This window comes from Trichosurus vulpecula, chromosome 7 (assembly GCF_011100635.1).
Source record: "Trichosurus vulpecula isolate mTriVul1 chromosome 7, mTriVul1.pri, whole genome shotgun sequence".
Lineage (NCBI taxonomy): Eukaryota > Metazoa > Chordata > Mammalia > Diprotodontia > Phalangeridae > Trichosurus > Trichosurus vulpecula.
This window is the reverse complement of record NC_050579.1, coordinates 46,520,162-46,535,103: the sequence shown is the minus strand read 5'-3', so window position 1 is coordinate 46,535,103 and position 14,942 is coordinate 46,520,162. Positions and strand designations below refer to the sequence as shown.

Below are 14,942 nucleotides of genomic sequence, written 5' to 3'. Positions count from 1 at the left end.
ATGACTGTGTACTTAACTCCCAAGTGTCAACTCAAACTCTTCCCTTTTAATTTCACACTTTACTTAGCTTGAGGCTTGACACAATAATAAACCTTAAGCTTTTTTTTTCCCATTCATTTATCCTATTACCATTTTCCTTTTCTGTTAACATCTTGTTTCCATATTATAAAAACCAAAATTGATGGTCCAATCTTGGTAAAGTTATGAACCCTTAAACAACTCCCCCAGATTTCTTATAACTAGCCCATTGTTCAACTCAAATTCAAAAGAAAACATCCACTTTATTTTCCATCTTATCAAAGGCTCTTCTTAATCAAGCTGTTGACAGCCTGCCTGCTCAGCTTCCATTATTCCAGGATTTGAGCTGATTTCCTAGTGAGTGATTAACCCAATTACTAGAGTCCCTTAAAGGGAATTCCTTGACCTGTTATTCTCTGAGAATAGAGAGAGACTACTGCTGGGCAGGCTTTCACCTCCTCATAGCACTATCCTTTTTCTGTACATATGATGAAGTAATTCCAAAGAGCAATACTCCATAGGTAACAATTCCCTTACCTCCTACCATCTTAAGGGATCTATTTTTCAGATTGATCCTAAAATCCAGAGGCCTCCAGAACCAAATTTTCTTTTTAAGAATCCTATATCCTGGATGTAATTTAACTTACTTCCTATTTATTTTAATTTTTCACTTTCACTTCACTTGCCAAGCAGACTCCTTTACATAGATCATTTTAACACCTAAGTCATTTCCTAAGGAAAACGGATAGAATTTGTCTAGGGCAGTGGTCTCCAAACTTTTTTTGATTGCATGTCTCTAAGGGAAAAAACTTTTGGTCACACTTTCATTATTTGTTTACTTATTTACAAATTACATGCATGGTCTAATAATTAAGTATCTTATGAAGCTTACACAAAAATATAAAAAGTATGAGACAAAGATCAAATAATATTTTATCCTACAGTCACTAGGAGCGACTAGAGTTTACTGCTTAAGTGTGATTAGACCTGTGATTTGAGGAAATTATTTTGGTAGGTCTGTGGAAGATGATTGGAGAGAGGCTAGAGGCAAGGAGACTAATTAGTAAAGTACTGAAATACTCTAAGAGAGAATTAGTGAAGGCCTGGACTAGATTAGTGGCGTCTGACTAGGAAGCAGGGTATGGATGCAAGAGATTTGGGGGGATGGAAATTACAAGACTTGGCAATTAATTGGATGAATGTGGTAAGAGAGAGTGATGAGTCAAAGAAAATACCAGGTGACTGAAGAGATGGCAATGCCCTCAGTAGAAGTTCACAAAAGGGGCAGGATTTGGATAAAAGGTAATGCAATCCCAACCTACACATGCCTGCTCAGCTTGTGCTAGTTACTTTTCCATTGACGCTTACTCATCTCATATTGTGCTTATAGCAGGCAGGGGGTAAGCTGCTTTGGTTCCCTGAGTAGGGCAAGGTTATAACCTCCCTACCCAAGTACTACTAGGCTTGTCTCTCCAACACAAACATACCAACCCTTATCCCCCAACACTTCTTACTACCCTGTTATAAGCCCAAATTCAACCCCCCAGGGCAATTATAACCTAACCACTGCCAGGGTAGCCACAGCAGCAGCCACCCCCATTAGGAAAATCTCTCTCTCTGTCTCTGTCTCTCTCTGTCTGTCTCTCTCTCTCTGTCTCTCTCTCTCTCTCTCTACCTCTCCTCATACCAATCCCCTTTTCTCCAGATGATCTATGATTATAGCAAGCTCCCCACAGAAGGTGGGTTTTGCCCTTCAGAGCAGTGACTAAGAGGCCCACCTCCCCTCTTTTGGTTTTAAGCAAGACTGAGTGGCCCAGGATGAACAGGCATAGTTGGTTAGGAGTTTGATTATAGATCTCATTACATTCTCTTCCCCCTGACCCTCTCTTCTAACCTTTTCTATTACTGTCAAGGACACCACCATTCTCTTGGTTACCCATATTCACAATCTAGATGTCATCTTTGACTCCTTGTTCCCCCTCACCCTACTATCCATCCAATTGCCAAATCATGCTATTTCTCCTTCCACAATAACTCCTGCATTCAACCACCCTCTCCTACTCAGTCACTAGAACATTTCAGGCACTGATCACCCCTAGGGCAATTAGGTGGCACAACACATAGAGTGATGGACCTAGAGTCAGGAAGACTCTATTTCCTGAGTTCAAATCTGGCCTCAGACATTTATTAGCTGTGTAACCCTGGGTAAGTCATTTAACCCTGTTTGCCTCAGTTTCCTCATCTTTCAAATAAGTTGGAGAAAGAAACAGCAAAGCACTCCAGTATCTTTGCCAAGAAAACACCATTTGGTCACAAAGAGTCTAACACGACTGAAGAAAAGACTAAACAACCAAACAATATTGCAACTGCCACTAATTGTACCCCCTGTCTTAAGTCTTGTCCCTCTCCAATCCATTTTCCCCACAGGTCCCAAAATGATTTTCTTAATGATACAATAGAAACGTATCACTTTTCTACTCAATAGACTCCAGCACTCTCTAATGATTTTAGGATCAAATATCATTTCATCTTTACCTCATACCTTTCTAATGTCTATTTTTTATATCAGTTTATAATGCTTGTAATTATTAGTACAGTAGTACATCATATGATTTACAAACAAATGTACCCACAGTGGGGCCATACTTAAAAACATTTTTCTCATAGTGATATGGAATCCAAAAAGTGTGAAGATGATGAGTCTAGAGGATGATCATTTGGAAGACAACAAGCCCTTCTTTAAATCATTTCACCTGAAATTCTAGTTCCTCATTTATAAAATAAAAGGGTTGGCTTAGATGAGTTTCTCAGGTGCCAAGACCACTGAGGTTTCTGGTGGTCCTTTCTAAGAATTAAAGAGACTTCTAAGAAGAGAGAAACATAGTAACTACAGCACCCAGAGCCCTGGAATGTAGGATTCACTACACAGGGCTATTTCAGGGAAAGTCTACCAGAAATAGGCCCAGTGAAGTGATCCCAAACAAATCTAATTGTTCTTATCTTTTATGGAAGATAACCTAGATAAAAGAAAACACCACTGAGGCTCAGGATATTTCTAACCCTAAATGTTAATTAGAATAGCCCTAAAAAAAAAAAATAAGGCAGGTATCCAACTCATCAAGATGGTGGGGTGGAGTGGGAAGGGTTTACTGAATTTTAGATTAGTTCTCCCACAGGAACCACAGTTCTGTCACTAGAACTCTAGAGATTTCCTACTCTCTGCCTACCTATGAACAAGTAGCACGTTAACATCAGGGAAAGCATAGGCTTGGCAGTCACAGGTCCTATATTCAAATCCTGCCTTTTTCAGTAGGCCTATGCCAATTTGGGCAAATTACTTAACCTCCTTTTGTCTACAACTCTGACATCCCATCCCTGTCAGTAATTATTTTCTTTTATTGAGTTCTTGGAATAGGCAACTTCTTCCAGGCATATACAGTCTGATTGATATTTTAGTTGCTTCTGTTTATTATACAGTCCTGGACCTGGGTTCGCCCAGACCAGCTAGTCTTTTCACCTTTATTTTAGCTCTCTTCTAGTGCCACATTAAACTTAACTTTGCCTTCAGACTAATGTTGGCAAAAATGGTTTATGTGCCTGTTGTGGTTGACTAATATTCTCTAAGGATTTATTTTTCTTAGCTCAGCCCAGTTGGAGAAAGTGGGAGAGATGGAAGTAGAGGAAAAGGGCTCCAGGGAAGGATTGTCTTCCCCTGGCCATTCTTTAGAACTTGACTGAAGTTCGTTTGAAAGGGGAAATTGGTTTATCCTTTGGTGGGGGAGGGGAAGAGTAAAATACCTTCAATAGGCCTCTGATCCATGTTTATTTTATTTAGCACAGTGTGTGGCACATAGTAGACGCTTATTAGCATAGAAGACCGATATTAATTGGTTATTTTACAAGGAAGCTCTGGTACAGTTGAATGCTAAATAAAATGTACCTGTTCATAACATAATGTTAGGTATTTAGAAATTAAGTTTAAAAAAATCTTCATCAACCCATAACGTTGACGGAAAGATGGAAATGGAGTAGGGGAAGAAATAGCTTGTTACACATCGTAATTAAATACAAGGGCACAGCCCTTAGAAAATAGAGTATTGTAGTGGCATGAAAGAGCAGCTGATGAGGCTCGGAAGTCCTCCAGTGAAGGGAGAATAACAGCACCCGTTAGCCAATGTGAAAACAGCGAGGGACTTTCGAATTTTAATGCTACCCAATTGCAAAGGAGTCCAGTGAAGTAGGCGGGAGGTTTTGCTGCAAAAGGCCTGTAAAGCAGAAAAGTCATAAGACCTTGTCTCCCCCACACCCCCCCCAAAAAAGACCTAGGGCCACAGTTGACTCCTAGCCGGTGTAGGTCTTAATTTTTTTTAGACCTTACATGCCGTTCCTATTCTTGAAATACTTATAGACTTCCGATATCAATGCTCCAGAGCTCAACCTAAAGGCAAGTACCTAGCAAGGACCATGTATTTATTAAACAGCAACCAAATGCTGACAAAAGTGGCTATGCAAATTAAGATTTAACTTGACATTAGAAATTAGTAGGTTAACAAAATACTCCTAACTTGCAAGGACTGCAGCTACAAAGCTGCTAAGTCTTAACCAGCCAGCACTGCTCGCGTGCTAGAACGTTGCTCTATTAAATGACATCTCCCAGAAACTAAGAGAAGGGTGCTAGCACGGCCTTCCGACAAGTTACAGCTCTTTTCAGAATTAGGTGGGTGGCTCTGAAAAGAGCCTTTTGGGTGAGGGGAAGTCTGCCCCTTTCTAAATACATGCTCACTTGGAGCTGGTGTATTTGGTAACAGCCTTGGTGCCTTCGGACACGGCGTGCTTGGCCAGCTCCCCGGGCAGCAGCAGGCGCACGGCCGTCTGGATCTCCCGGGAGGTGATGGTGGAGCGCTTGTTGTAGTGCGCCAGGCGGGAAGCCTCGCCGGCAATGCGCTCGAAGATGTCGTTGACGAAGGAGTTCATGATGCCCATGGCCTTGGAGGAGATGCCGGTGTCAGGGTGGACCTGCTTCAGCACCTTGTAGACGTAGATGGAGTAGCTCTCCTTGCGGCTGCGCTTGCGCTTCTTGCCGTCTTTCTTCTGGGCCTTGGTCACGGCTTTCTTAGAGCCCTTCTTAGGGGCAGGAGTAGACTTAGCTGGCTCTGGCATGATGAAAAAAAGCTTTCCCGGTCTAAGTGAGACGAGTACAGATGCCTAACGAAAGGAAAAGAGTAAAGCAAAGGGCGAACCTGCATTCTTTTATAACGGTAGCATGCAAATTAGGGTTCAACGTGCTCTTTATTCCTATTGGTCAATGTAATGTAATTGCGTTACAGCTACTTTTTCTATTGGTTTCTTCCGGAGCCCATTCCAAGCCAATGAAAGTTGATTTTTTCTAACCCCGCCCCTACAGAAATCTACAAAAGATACCTTATTTATCTCGCGGAGTTATTTTCTCCAAGCTTAGGTTTCTTTTTCTGTTTTCCTAATTTGCTTTCCATCATGTCTGGCCGAGGCAAACAAGGAGGTAAAGCTCGTGCTAAGGCTAAGACTCGGTCTTCTCGGGCTGGACTGCAGTTCCCAGTGGGCCGTGTCCATCGCCTGCTCCGCAAGGGCAATTATGCCGAACGGGTTGGCGCCGGAGCGCCAGTCTATCTGGCAGCTGTGCTCGAGTACCTCACAGCAGAAATCTTGGAGCTGGCAGGCAATGCCGCTAGAGACAATAAAAAAACGCGCATCATTCCCCGCCATTTGCAGCTCGCCATCCGCAACGACGAAGAACTCAACAAGCTTCTGGGCAGAGTGACTATTGCCCAGGGTGGCGTTCTACCCAACATACAGGCAGTCCTGCTACCTAAGAAAACTGAAAGCCACAAACCCAAGGGCAAATAATTTGCTCCAGCAATGAATAAAAACTCTTGCCAAAGACAAAAAAGGCTCTTTTTAGAGCCATCCATTTCATCAAGGAAGAGCTGAGATACTATTTGACATTGACAATTTTTTTTTTTTGCTGATAAAAGGCTCCGTTAGTACAATAACCCCGGGTTTTTTGTTTTTCAGTGATAATAGCCCCTTAATCTGATAGATGAGGGTGGCTCTTAAAAGAGCCGTTTTGGGGGGGGTGGAGGGACAAGTCTGGTCCCCCTTAACGTTTATTTGCTTTTGCCAGGCTTATGGCTCTCGGTTTTCTTGGGCAGCAAGACGGCCTGGATGTTTGGCAGGACACCGCCTTGAGCAATGGTGACTCCCCCGAGGAGTTTGTTGAGCTCCTCGTCGTTGCGCACAGCTAGTTGCAAATGGCGGGGGATGATACGGGTTTTCTTGTTGTCCCGAGCTGCGTTTCCCGCCAGCTCCAAAATTTCAGCAGTTAAATACTCCAGGACCGCCGCCATGTAAACCGGGGCTCCGGCGCCGACCCGCTCGGCGTAGTTACCCTTGCGGAGCAAACGGTGCACACGGCCCACTGGGAACTGCAGCCCGGCCCGGGACGAACGGGATTTAGCCTTGGCGCGAGCCTTGCCTCCCTGCTTTCCGCGGCCAGACATGGCGATAAAAAGAACGAGCCCCTCTCTTAGAGAAAGAAAGACAGAAAAGCTTTTAGCATCAATTTGAAGTAATTTATAAGACCTACCGGCAGGCAGAAAAGGAGTCGTTTTATTGGTTAGGAAGGCCGTTTGATTAGAACAACCAATAGGAAAATAGAATTTTCATCTCATCATTTGCATCGTAGGCTACCAGGAAATGACGAAAAATCATCTACCAATCATTAGTGGGTATCCCAGAGCCTTTATTTGCATGCCGGATCTATAAGTAAAGGGCCTGTCGCCATTCTGTGTCTTTGTACTTCAGTCGCGATTCTAGTGGCTTTGTGCTTTCGATAACCATGCCTGAACCAGGAAAATCAGCTCCTGCTCCTAAAAAAGGCTCCAAGAAAGCCGTAACTAAGGCCCAGAAGAAAGACGGCAAGAAGCGCAAGCGCAGCCGCAAGGAGAGCTACTCCGTCTACGTCTACAAGGTGCTGAAGCAGGTCCACCCTGACACCGGCATCTCCTCCAAGGCCATGGGCATCATGAACTCCTTCGTCAACGACATCTTCGAGCGCATCGCCAGCGAGGCTTCCCGCTTGGCGCACTATAACAAGCGCTCGACTATCACCTCCCGGGAGATCCAGACGGCCGTGCGCCTGCTGCTGCCCGGGGAGCTGGCCAAGCACGCCGTGTCGGAGGGCACCAAGGCTGTCACCAAATATACCAGCTCCAAGTAAGCGGCTGTTCCAGGAGTCACCGACTTCCCATGAAACAAAGGCTCTTTTCAGAGCCACCCACTCGATCAAAAAAGATGCTATTCACTCGAGTTTAAGACAAAATGTAAACAGCTTTTCTGTTATTTTCTGCCGTTAACCTAAGGGTAGGAAATTTGGCTTTGAAATCCATTTTAGGAAACCGGTACAGAAGCTCTTCTGTCAATCCATATTGACCGCCTATGCGATAGACAAAATGAAGTTGGTAAATAATCGGCGTTCTGCTCCCATTATAGACTGGGAGAGAGAACAGATTAGTTTTGTTAGCATAGGTGATTTCTAGTTGCTGAAATTCCAACCCAGGCGAGTACATCCACAAGTACCGTTCTCAGTTTCCCCCAGTACTATCATTAAGGGATTTGCCCAAGGGAGTGAAGTGATTTGAAGTCGGGTCTTTTTGCCTCTGACTGGCTCTACGCCACATTGCCTCCCGCTTCCCTAATGGACTTATTTTTAATAAAGGTCTGTGCTCTGTCCCTGCCTGCCTAACTATCCTCGCGAGACTGCGTGGCGAAAGGGATTCAGAACTGTCTGAGGAAGCTGGACGAGCCGGTTTTAAGACCTGCCTCTTGCAATTACCTAGCTATTTGATCCTGGCCATGTCATTTATCCTTATTGCTCTAGGCTATTCTCTAGGATTAGTTGCAGTGAGGGTGCCGACCTGCATTGGAAGATGCCCTCCTAATTGGTAGAGGGACTTCTCTATGCCACTGAAATCACAGGACCATTCCCTATCCTATCCCTGAGATACCCGACGCATTCTGGGAACTGGCGGGAAAGAAGTCTCCTCTTGAACGCTTTCCCTTTCCGAAAACAATCTAATTTCCTCATTGTGTTTAATCTGCTTTTTACCCTTCCTATAATAAATAGAAAGCAATTAGCTTCCAGCAGCCTTTCTCCACCGTGTTTCATGGAGACACAGGGTCCTTCGGACGCTGTGGTGATACGATAGAGATCATTCAATCCCCGGTTCTAACCCTTAAGAGAAATATCAGGCGCAGATGGGAAAGGGTTCTGAGAAGACGCTGTTTTTTATTTTCCTCAAAGTTTCTCTCTTTTTCGTTTGACTGTTTTATTCCACCACAGCTTCGTTTTCTGAGGCACAAAAAGAGAGAAAGGTAGTGAGAAAAGAGTTGTCTCTCAGGCTTTGGCGTTCGGGGAAGCTGAGCTTAGAATTGCTTAAAAGTCTCCAAGTGGAACTGAATGGGACGCGCTACCCCTCCCTCCAGCACTAGACGACAAGCTTGGGGACCAATGACTGTGTGGATGTGCCTCTGCAGTTAAGTTCCTTGTTGCTGGGACAAAACTTGGGGCTCCCTGGCTAGGCATCTAAAGGGACTCTAGAGAACTCTGGAAATAGAGAAGAAATGAGAAAAGGGAGCCTCCTGAGCCCAAGAACCTGCCCTCAGTGAGATGCAGAGAGCCTCTCAACCAGAGAGTCTCTGGTGTTTGTGACTGGGAATGTCATGCTTTAAGGTTTAAAGTGTTTAAAGTTTAAACAACAAAAAAAATCAGTTTTCCTCCTTGTCCCACAAGATAGGAGATAGCTTAGTTTAGTAGAAAATACACTGGCCTGGCGATTATTCAAAAGACAAATGTTCTGCTGCTAACTAGCTGAATGACCTCTGCCTAATCAATTTATTTCGCTTAACCTATCTACTGCTCTGTAAAATAAGGAGCTTAGAATCGTTCTTTAACCTTCCTTTGATCTCAGAAATACTTCCATCTTCCAAGTTTCACTAGTATGACCATGGACTTTGCATGGTGTCAGCAGAACCCTTGATACTTCCCAACCAAGGGTTGGGGAGTGGGGGGAGATAAGAAGGCCAACCAGAATATTTTTATTCTTACCTTCAGTTTAATCTACATTTGTTTCCCTTTACTATCTCTGGAGGATGAAAAAGAACTGAGCCTCCCTTTTACTGAGCCAGCCAGAGAAAGCTTAGCTCATTTCTTTCATAGGCAAATGGCTTATGCTCCTGAAAGTATCCACAAATTATCGTACTCACTTGTCCTTGAAATGTCTCTTTTTTTTTTTTAAGCTTCAATGCCCCAGTACACCGGGATTTGAATAACTAATTTAGGCAGACTCAACACATTTAAAGTGAACATTTACTGCAATCCTAATCATGAACAGCATTATTTTAATCATCAAATTAAAGAAATTAAAACAATGAAGTTTTTCTTAATTAGCTAAGAATTAACAACTAAATTTGAAAGTATTAAAGCTGGGTTTGAATACTGGTTCTATTATTATCTATTACCTTTCTGGATCTCCACTTTCTCACCTATAAAATGAACGGATTAGGAGAGAATGTTTAAAAGTCTCATCTAAATCCAAAGCTTAGATGGAGGCAGTAGATAAAATGGAGAATATTTGTTTTTCAAATTCCAACTTTACAAAGGACTGACTCCTTATAATCAAGCTTTTGGCATTACCCTAGAATACAAAACATCCTTTTCTTTATTTTACAGACTCAAAAAGAAATCTCCCCAAGGATGTTCTCTTAATCCCAGCACTTTTCTATGAAGGGCCAACATGGAAGCTCAAAGATAGTGATCACAGGTGAATCCTTTAAACTTTGAAATATTAATTTTTTTCATTCTTTCTTTTCTGAGGTCAGTCAGGACCCCCAGGGTGTCCTACTATGGGCTACAGCACAGAAAACAGAGTGGTCAGGTGAATCAAACAACTGGTTGATTTTTCTCTGAACACGCTGTAGCAAAAGGCAGTCTCCAGGCAAGAGCAGAAAACTCTCTGAGGGCAGGAAGGAGGAGTGCAGACAATTAACCTAATGCCAACAGGAACTGGGTTCTGTCAAGTAGGAATGTCAGTGTAGCAAGTAGGGCAGTGTCCTTGATAGAGTCTACAAAAATGGAAGTAGAGGGGCCGAAGCCTGCAGATCAGCCTTGTCACTAGGGCTGTCTTCTTCCTCCTAACATTAGAGCTTAGATGAAGCAGCAAAAGGATATAAAGGGATATAGGGTCCCCAAAGTAAGGCCACCTGCCCTGGAACAATATAGTTCCTGAGCAACCCAATCCTACCACATCAAGAGGGCTGTAGACACATTGGGGTATACCCCTTTGCACACCACCATGGTAATTAGTACATCATGAAAAGATTAAGTCAAAGCCTATATGACAAAGACCCTGAGGTTTTCTTCTTTGGTTTTTCTTTATTTTGTAGTGGCAGAAAAAAAAGCAGAAAGAACCCTCAAGGACCCACCATGGTATAATAGATTACTGGATTTGAAATTATCCAAGCTGAGTTTGAGTACTGGTTCTATTATTTACTACCTTTCTCAATTTCTACTTTCTTACCTGTAAAATGAAGGGATTAGATGAAATAAAGTCCTATGTAGTCCAAAGCTTAGATGGGGAAATAGATAAAAGTGGAGAATTCTTTATGCCAAAATTTGTGGCCAGGCTCTGTGCTTGGCCTCTAAAAGGGAGCCGACCTGCCTGTTGCTGTCTCTTTTCTGAAGATGTTAGATATTCCAATTGCTGGTCCTTCAGAGGGGATGCCTTGACATTGATGTGAACACCCCCACACCTTCCCTTTCCCACCCTACGTTGACTAACCCACTCACTAAGATGCCGGCTGCTCAGCAGAGGCTGGGTAGAAAGGACCCAAGAAATGGTAGCAACAGTAGTGGTGGAATGACAAGAATTCCTGGATTCAGCCATGAAAAAATGAGGGAGTAGCACAAACTCAGAGTTTGGGAATTCTGCCCAGGTACTGTATGATTCCTGGAAAGCTCAGGGATCAGGGAAGAGTTCTTAAGTTTAGGATTATCATACATCTAAAGTTGTAAGACCTTCGAAGCCGTCTAGTCCAACGCCCCTTATTTTACAGATGAAAGAACCAAGGTCCAGAGATTTTAAGTGGTTTGCCCATAGTCACTTCAGAAATGACATTTGAACTCAGATCATGTGACTCCAGAAGATCTTTCCACTCAATTGTATTGCTTCCTGGGGAAAGGAGGATTGTGCAGGTAGCCCTGAAGTTAGAAAAGCCATCTAGGTTCCAATTCCATGGTACTGAGAACAAGAGGCCTACTGTCACTCTGAATTGTAAATAATGCTGGTGGGGTGGGGGGTGGGGGGTGCAGTGTACAGGCAGAAGGGCAGGGTGTGTCTCTCCCAACAGCCCTAAACTCACTTCCTTCCATAGGGAATCCAAGGCCTCTCTGTGGTACCATAAGATTAGAGGCCTTTTTAGGTCCCAAAGGTGACTATAGGACTGAATGGAATGTTGGGAGTGAGTTTAATGTTTTTTTCCTCTTCTCTGAGGTGAATCTAAACCACAGGGTGGTGCTATCAGTCTAGAGCAGTGGTTTCCAAATGTATTTTAATTAGGTACTCCCACAAGAAAAAAAAAAAAACATGTTGAGGCTGCACACCTTACATCTGTGTGTTTAGTCATAAATTATATATGTGTGCTATTGTACTAATATGTGCATTATTTAAAAGATTATTAAAATAGAATATTTAGACTTGTTTAAAATAGAATTATCAAAAATAGAAATGAAAGAAGAAATAAAGATGAATAAATTATGTTTGGGGTTTCTATTTTATTAAAGGTACAAGGAAACTTTTTGTTCTTGAGAATAATCATTGAATACACTAAGTCTGGAGTCAGAGGACCTAGGTTCAAATCCTACCTCCAGACACTTACAGCCCTAGCCTTCTTGGGCCTCATTTCCTGGGGGAGTTAAACAATCAAATGGCCTCTGAGGCACCTTTACTTCTAGTTCCTTTACCCTATTAAAGAAAAATACCTATTTATGTCCCTAAGGGGTGAGACAGATTTCTAAGTCATAGTTGTTTCTTAGTAATTCATTAATCAGTTAATTTGATCAAGATAGCTAATTAAGCAGGTGAATATTGCCTTAAAAATGCTGTTTTTATTGGAGGATACCCAATATAAGTCAACTAATAGGTCCTAAAAGTCAATGAACATAAAACAGTTTTTCAGCAAACACTGTTTCTCTGTATAATTATTTACCATCTATACAAGGAAAAAGGGAATTGTCTGAATTCAGAGCCTCAGCAGAAAATTGTGGTAATGATGGTGGTGATGATGATAGTATTTATATAGTATTTATATATATATTAGGATATAGTATTTATATAGGTGATGAGGTCAGGGAGCCATGTTTTTAGGGGTGCTCAAGACCCCAAAATACCAACACACTGGGTCCTGCTCAATTGAATTTGACTCAAGCCTTCTCACAGCCAAAGAAAGACCAAGTTAATTACAGATTCGCCATATTGGGTTGTCTTAAGAAATCTCACCATTTGTGACACTTGTTTTCAAGATAGATGGAGGTAGATTGAATCTGAGCACCTTCATGGAGGCAAGATGAAACTTATATACAGAAAGATTATGGGAAGGATCTAGGGAGGTCCTGGGGTAATGGGAGGAGGGGCTTAGGGAGGGTCTTGAGGAGGACTCTAAGGAAGAGCTTGATTGGATTGGGGTAACTAGAGGTCAGACTCCAAGAACCAAGAGAATGGGATTAAAGGTGGGAAGTAGCTAAAGGCTACCTGGAGATAACAGACAATGTAGGGCTAGGCTAGTTTAAGGGTAACAGATTTAGGCATAGACACTTTGATGGGATCAAGGGTGGAAACTGGCCAGACAGTGGAGGGCTACACTAGGTTAAAACTAGCCTAGAGATTTGGACCTAGGAATACTGAAAGGCTTATGGCCTCAGGCAAATGCCTCATCTTGTGGGAAGATTCAAGGAGAATTCAAGGGGGCTCCCAGATCCTGTACCCCATCAAGGAACTTTACAAATATAATCTCATTTGATCCTAGGACAACCCTATGAAATAGGTGTTTTTGCTATCTTTATTTTACAGTTGAGGAAACTGAGTCAGACAGAAGTTAAGTGACTTGCCCAAAAATCATACAGATAATAAGTGTGAGGCAAAATTTTAATTTGGCCCTTCTTGACTCCTGGCCCATAGCCTACAGACCTCTGGTTCCCTTTAAGCACCACTAAAATCTCATCTCTAGAAAGTCTTTTCCAATATCTCTTCAACCTACAGCCTTCCCTCTGTGAGTTATTTCTTATTTACCTTGTTGTAATATTAATTAAGTTGGCACTTTTTTTTTTACTGTTTTAGAATGCTAAATTAATCAAGTGTCTTTGATTGAGCCTTACTAGGTGCAAAGCCCCAGGCCCAAACCCCTATCTACTAGGTGCTAAGCCTATGTGGGTGTGAAGACCTCAGGGTCCTAAGGGGAGTTGCTAAGACCAGAGCCAACAGTAGGAGCCTGAGTTCTGGTAGCTCAGATGACTTTTGATGCCATTTAAAGAGTGTATAAAAAGAGGGAACAGAGCTGTTTTGCTTGAGGCTCTCACTCCTGGAGAAGTGTTGGCTGGGACTCTGGGCAGCTGCTTTAAGAGCCTCATGGCTCCTCAACCCAGATGTTGATGGTTTCTTGGTAACTATAAATTATATTTGGTCTGTTTATAATGTATGTTTGTAATTTGTTTGTATTTGCTCTGAAGTTCAGGGTGCTGACTTTTTCCCCTGAACTAAGTGAATGATATTTGTATGTTGGATTGAAATAAGATTGTTAACCCCTTAATGTTGCTTTCCTTAGTAAGGCAGATCAAAAGAATCTGTGCTGGCAGCATTCTTGTTGTTGGGCTTGTGTTGGTCTTTCACCCTCACAGCAGCTGCTAGCCGAATTGTTCAAACACTTGGATATAGTTTCTTTGCACATCTTTGTTTGTTGTCTCCCCTACTAGACTGTGAACTCCTCAAGTTCAGTGCCTGGCACATAGTAGGTGCTTATTAAATTGTTATTGACTGACCACAGCTCTATGCATTGCATCACCTAGTTATTACAAATTGCTATAAATCCATTTCTCCTTTTTACATGATTTTCCTAAATAGACAGCATTGTAACTTAATTCCCATTCATATTTGGATATTTTTGTTGTGTTTTTAATAGGACTACAAGGAACATCGAGAAAGCCAATTTGGCTAGACCAGCAATTCTCAAACTTTTTGGTTTCATGACCCCTTTATAGTCTTAAAAAGTGTGACATATACAAAGTTCAAGAGACAAAGTTTCTGAGTAATTAATGATTTTATTAATTATTGCAAGCAGATAATTAATAATGGGTCAATGGCACTCTCAAATGCTAAAGACCCCTCAGGCAACCCACTCAAGGATTATATACCCTTGAAAGAGTGGGTGTTCCTGAAGGTGGCAATCAAGACTGATTGATAAACAATAAGATTGAATATTATAATGACAGCTGGACCCATTCTAATGAGGACTCTAATCATTCTTGCTCCCAGAGGCTCCCAGACCACTCCCAGCCTCAGGCAGTCTAGACAAAGGATCTATCCCCATCTCAAGCCTGAATTGAACACAGTGGGCTTCACCACTTTCCTGGGGTCAGAACAAGATTGAGGAGAAAGTTAATCCAATCTCATCATCATAAATGTCCTTCAAATGCTGGCTTGACTGAGTAGAGAATGGGGAACTAGAAAGGAAAAAACCCTGGATCCCCCCAGTAATTGTTTATTTAACAATCATTTCTTTCGACAAGTATTGTGAATCCTACAAAGAGCTTTTCTATCAATGCTTACCATGTTATTAAT

General features: G+C 42.3%; 4 protein-coding genes across 4 annotated transcripts; 2 read left to right on the top strand and 2 right to left on the bottom strand.

Annotated features, from left to right (window-relative positions):
• Nucleotides 1–4,797: 4,797 nt before the first annotated feature.
• LOC118856518 (histone H2B type 2-E-like) lies at nucleotides 4,798–5,178 on the bottom strand. The gene has a single exon (XM_036766834.1). It carries the CDS (start codon nucleotides 5,176–5,178, stop codon nucleotides 4,798–4,800), a length of 381 nt encoding a protein of 126 aa, XP_036622729.1.
• A 327-nt stretch (nucleotides 5,179–5,505) lies between these two features.
• On the top strand, nucleotides 5,506–5,901 carry LOC118856519 (histone H2A type 1-F-like). Its single transcript, XM_036766835.1, has one exon. It carries the CDS (start codon nucleotides 5,512–5,514, stop codon nucleotides 5,899–5,901), a length of 390 nt encoding a protein of 129 aa, XP_036622730.1. The 5' UTR covers nucleotides 5,506–5,511.
• A 260-nt stretch (nucleotides 5,902–6,161) lies between these two features.
• LOC118856517 (histone H2A type 2-B) lies at nucleotides 6,162–6,554 on the bottom strand. The gene has a single exon (XM_036766833.1). It carries the CDS (start codon nucleotides 6,552–6,554, stop codon nucleotides 6,162–6,164), a length of 393 nt encoding a protein of 130 aa, XP_036622728.1.
• Nucleotides 6,555–6,873: 319 nt separating this feature from the next.
• Nucleotides 6,874–8,431, top strand: LOC118856819 (histone H2B type 1-F/J/L-like). Its single transcript, XM_036767327.1, has 2 exons — nucleotides 6,874–7,269; nucleotides 8,396–8,431. The coding sequence occupies exons 1-2, from the start codon at nucleotides 6,893–6,895 to the stop codon at nucleotides 8,406–8,408; spliced, it is 390 nt and encodes a 129-aa protein (XP_036623222.1). The 5' UTR covers nucleotides 6,874–6,892; the 3' UTR covers nucleotides 8,409–8,431.
• Nucleotides 8,432–14,942: the final 6,511 nt, after the last annotated feature.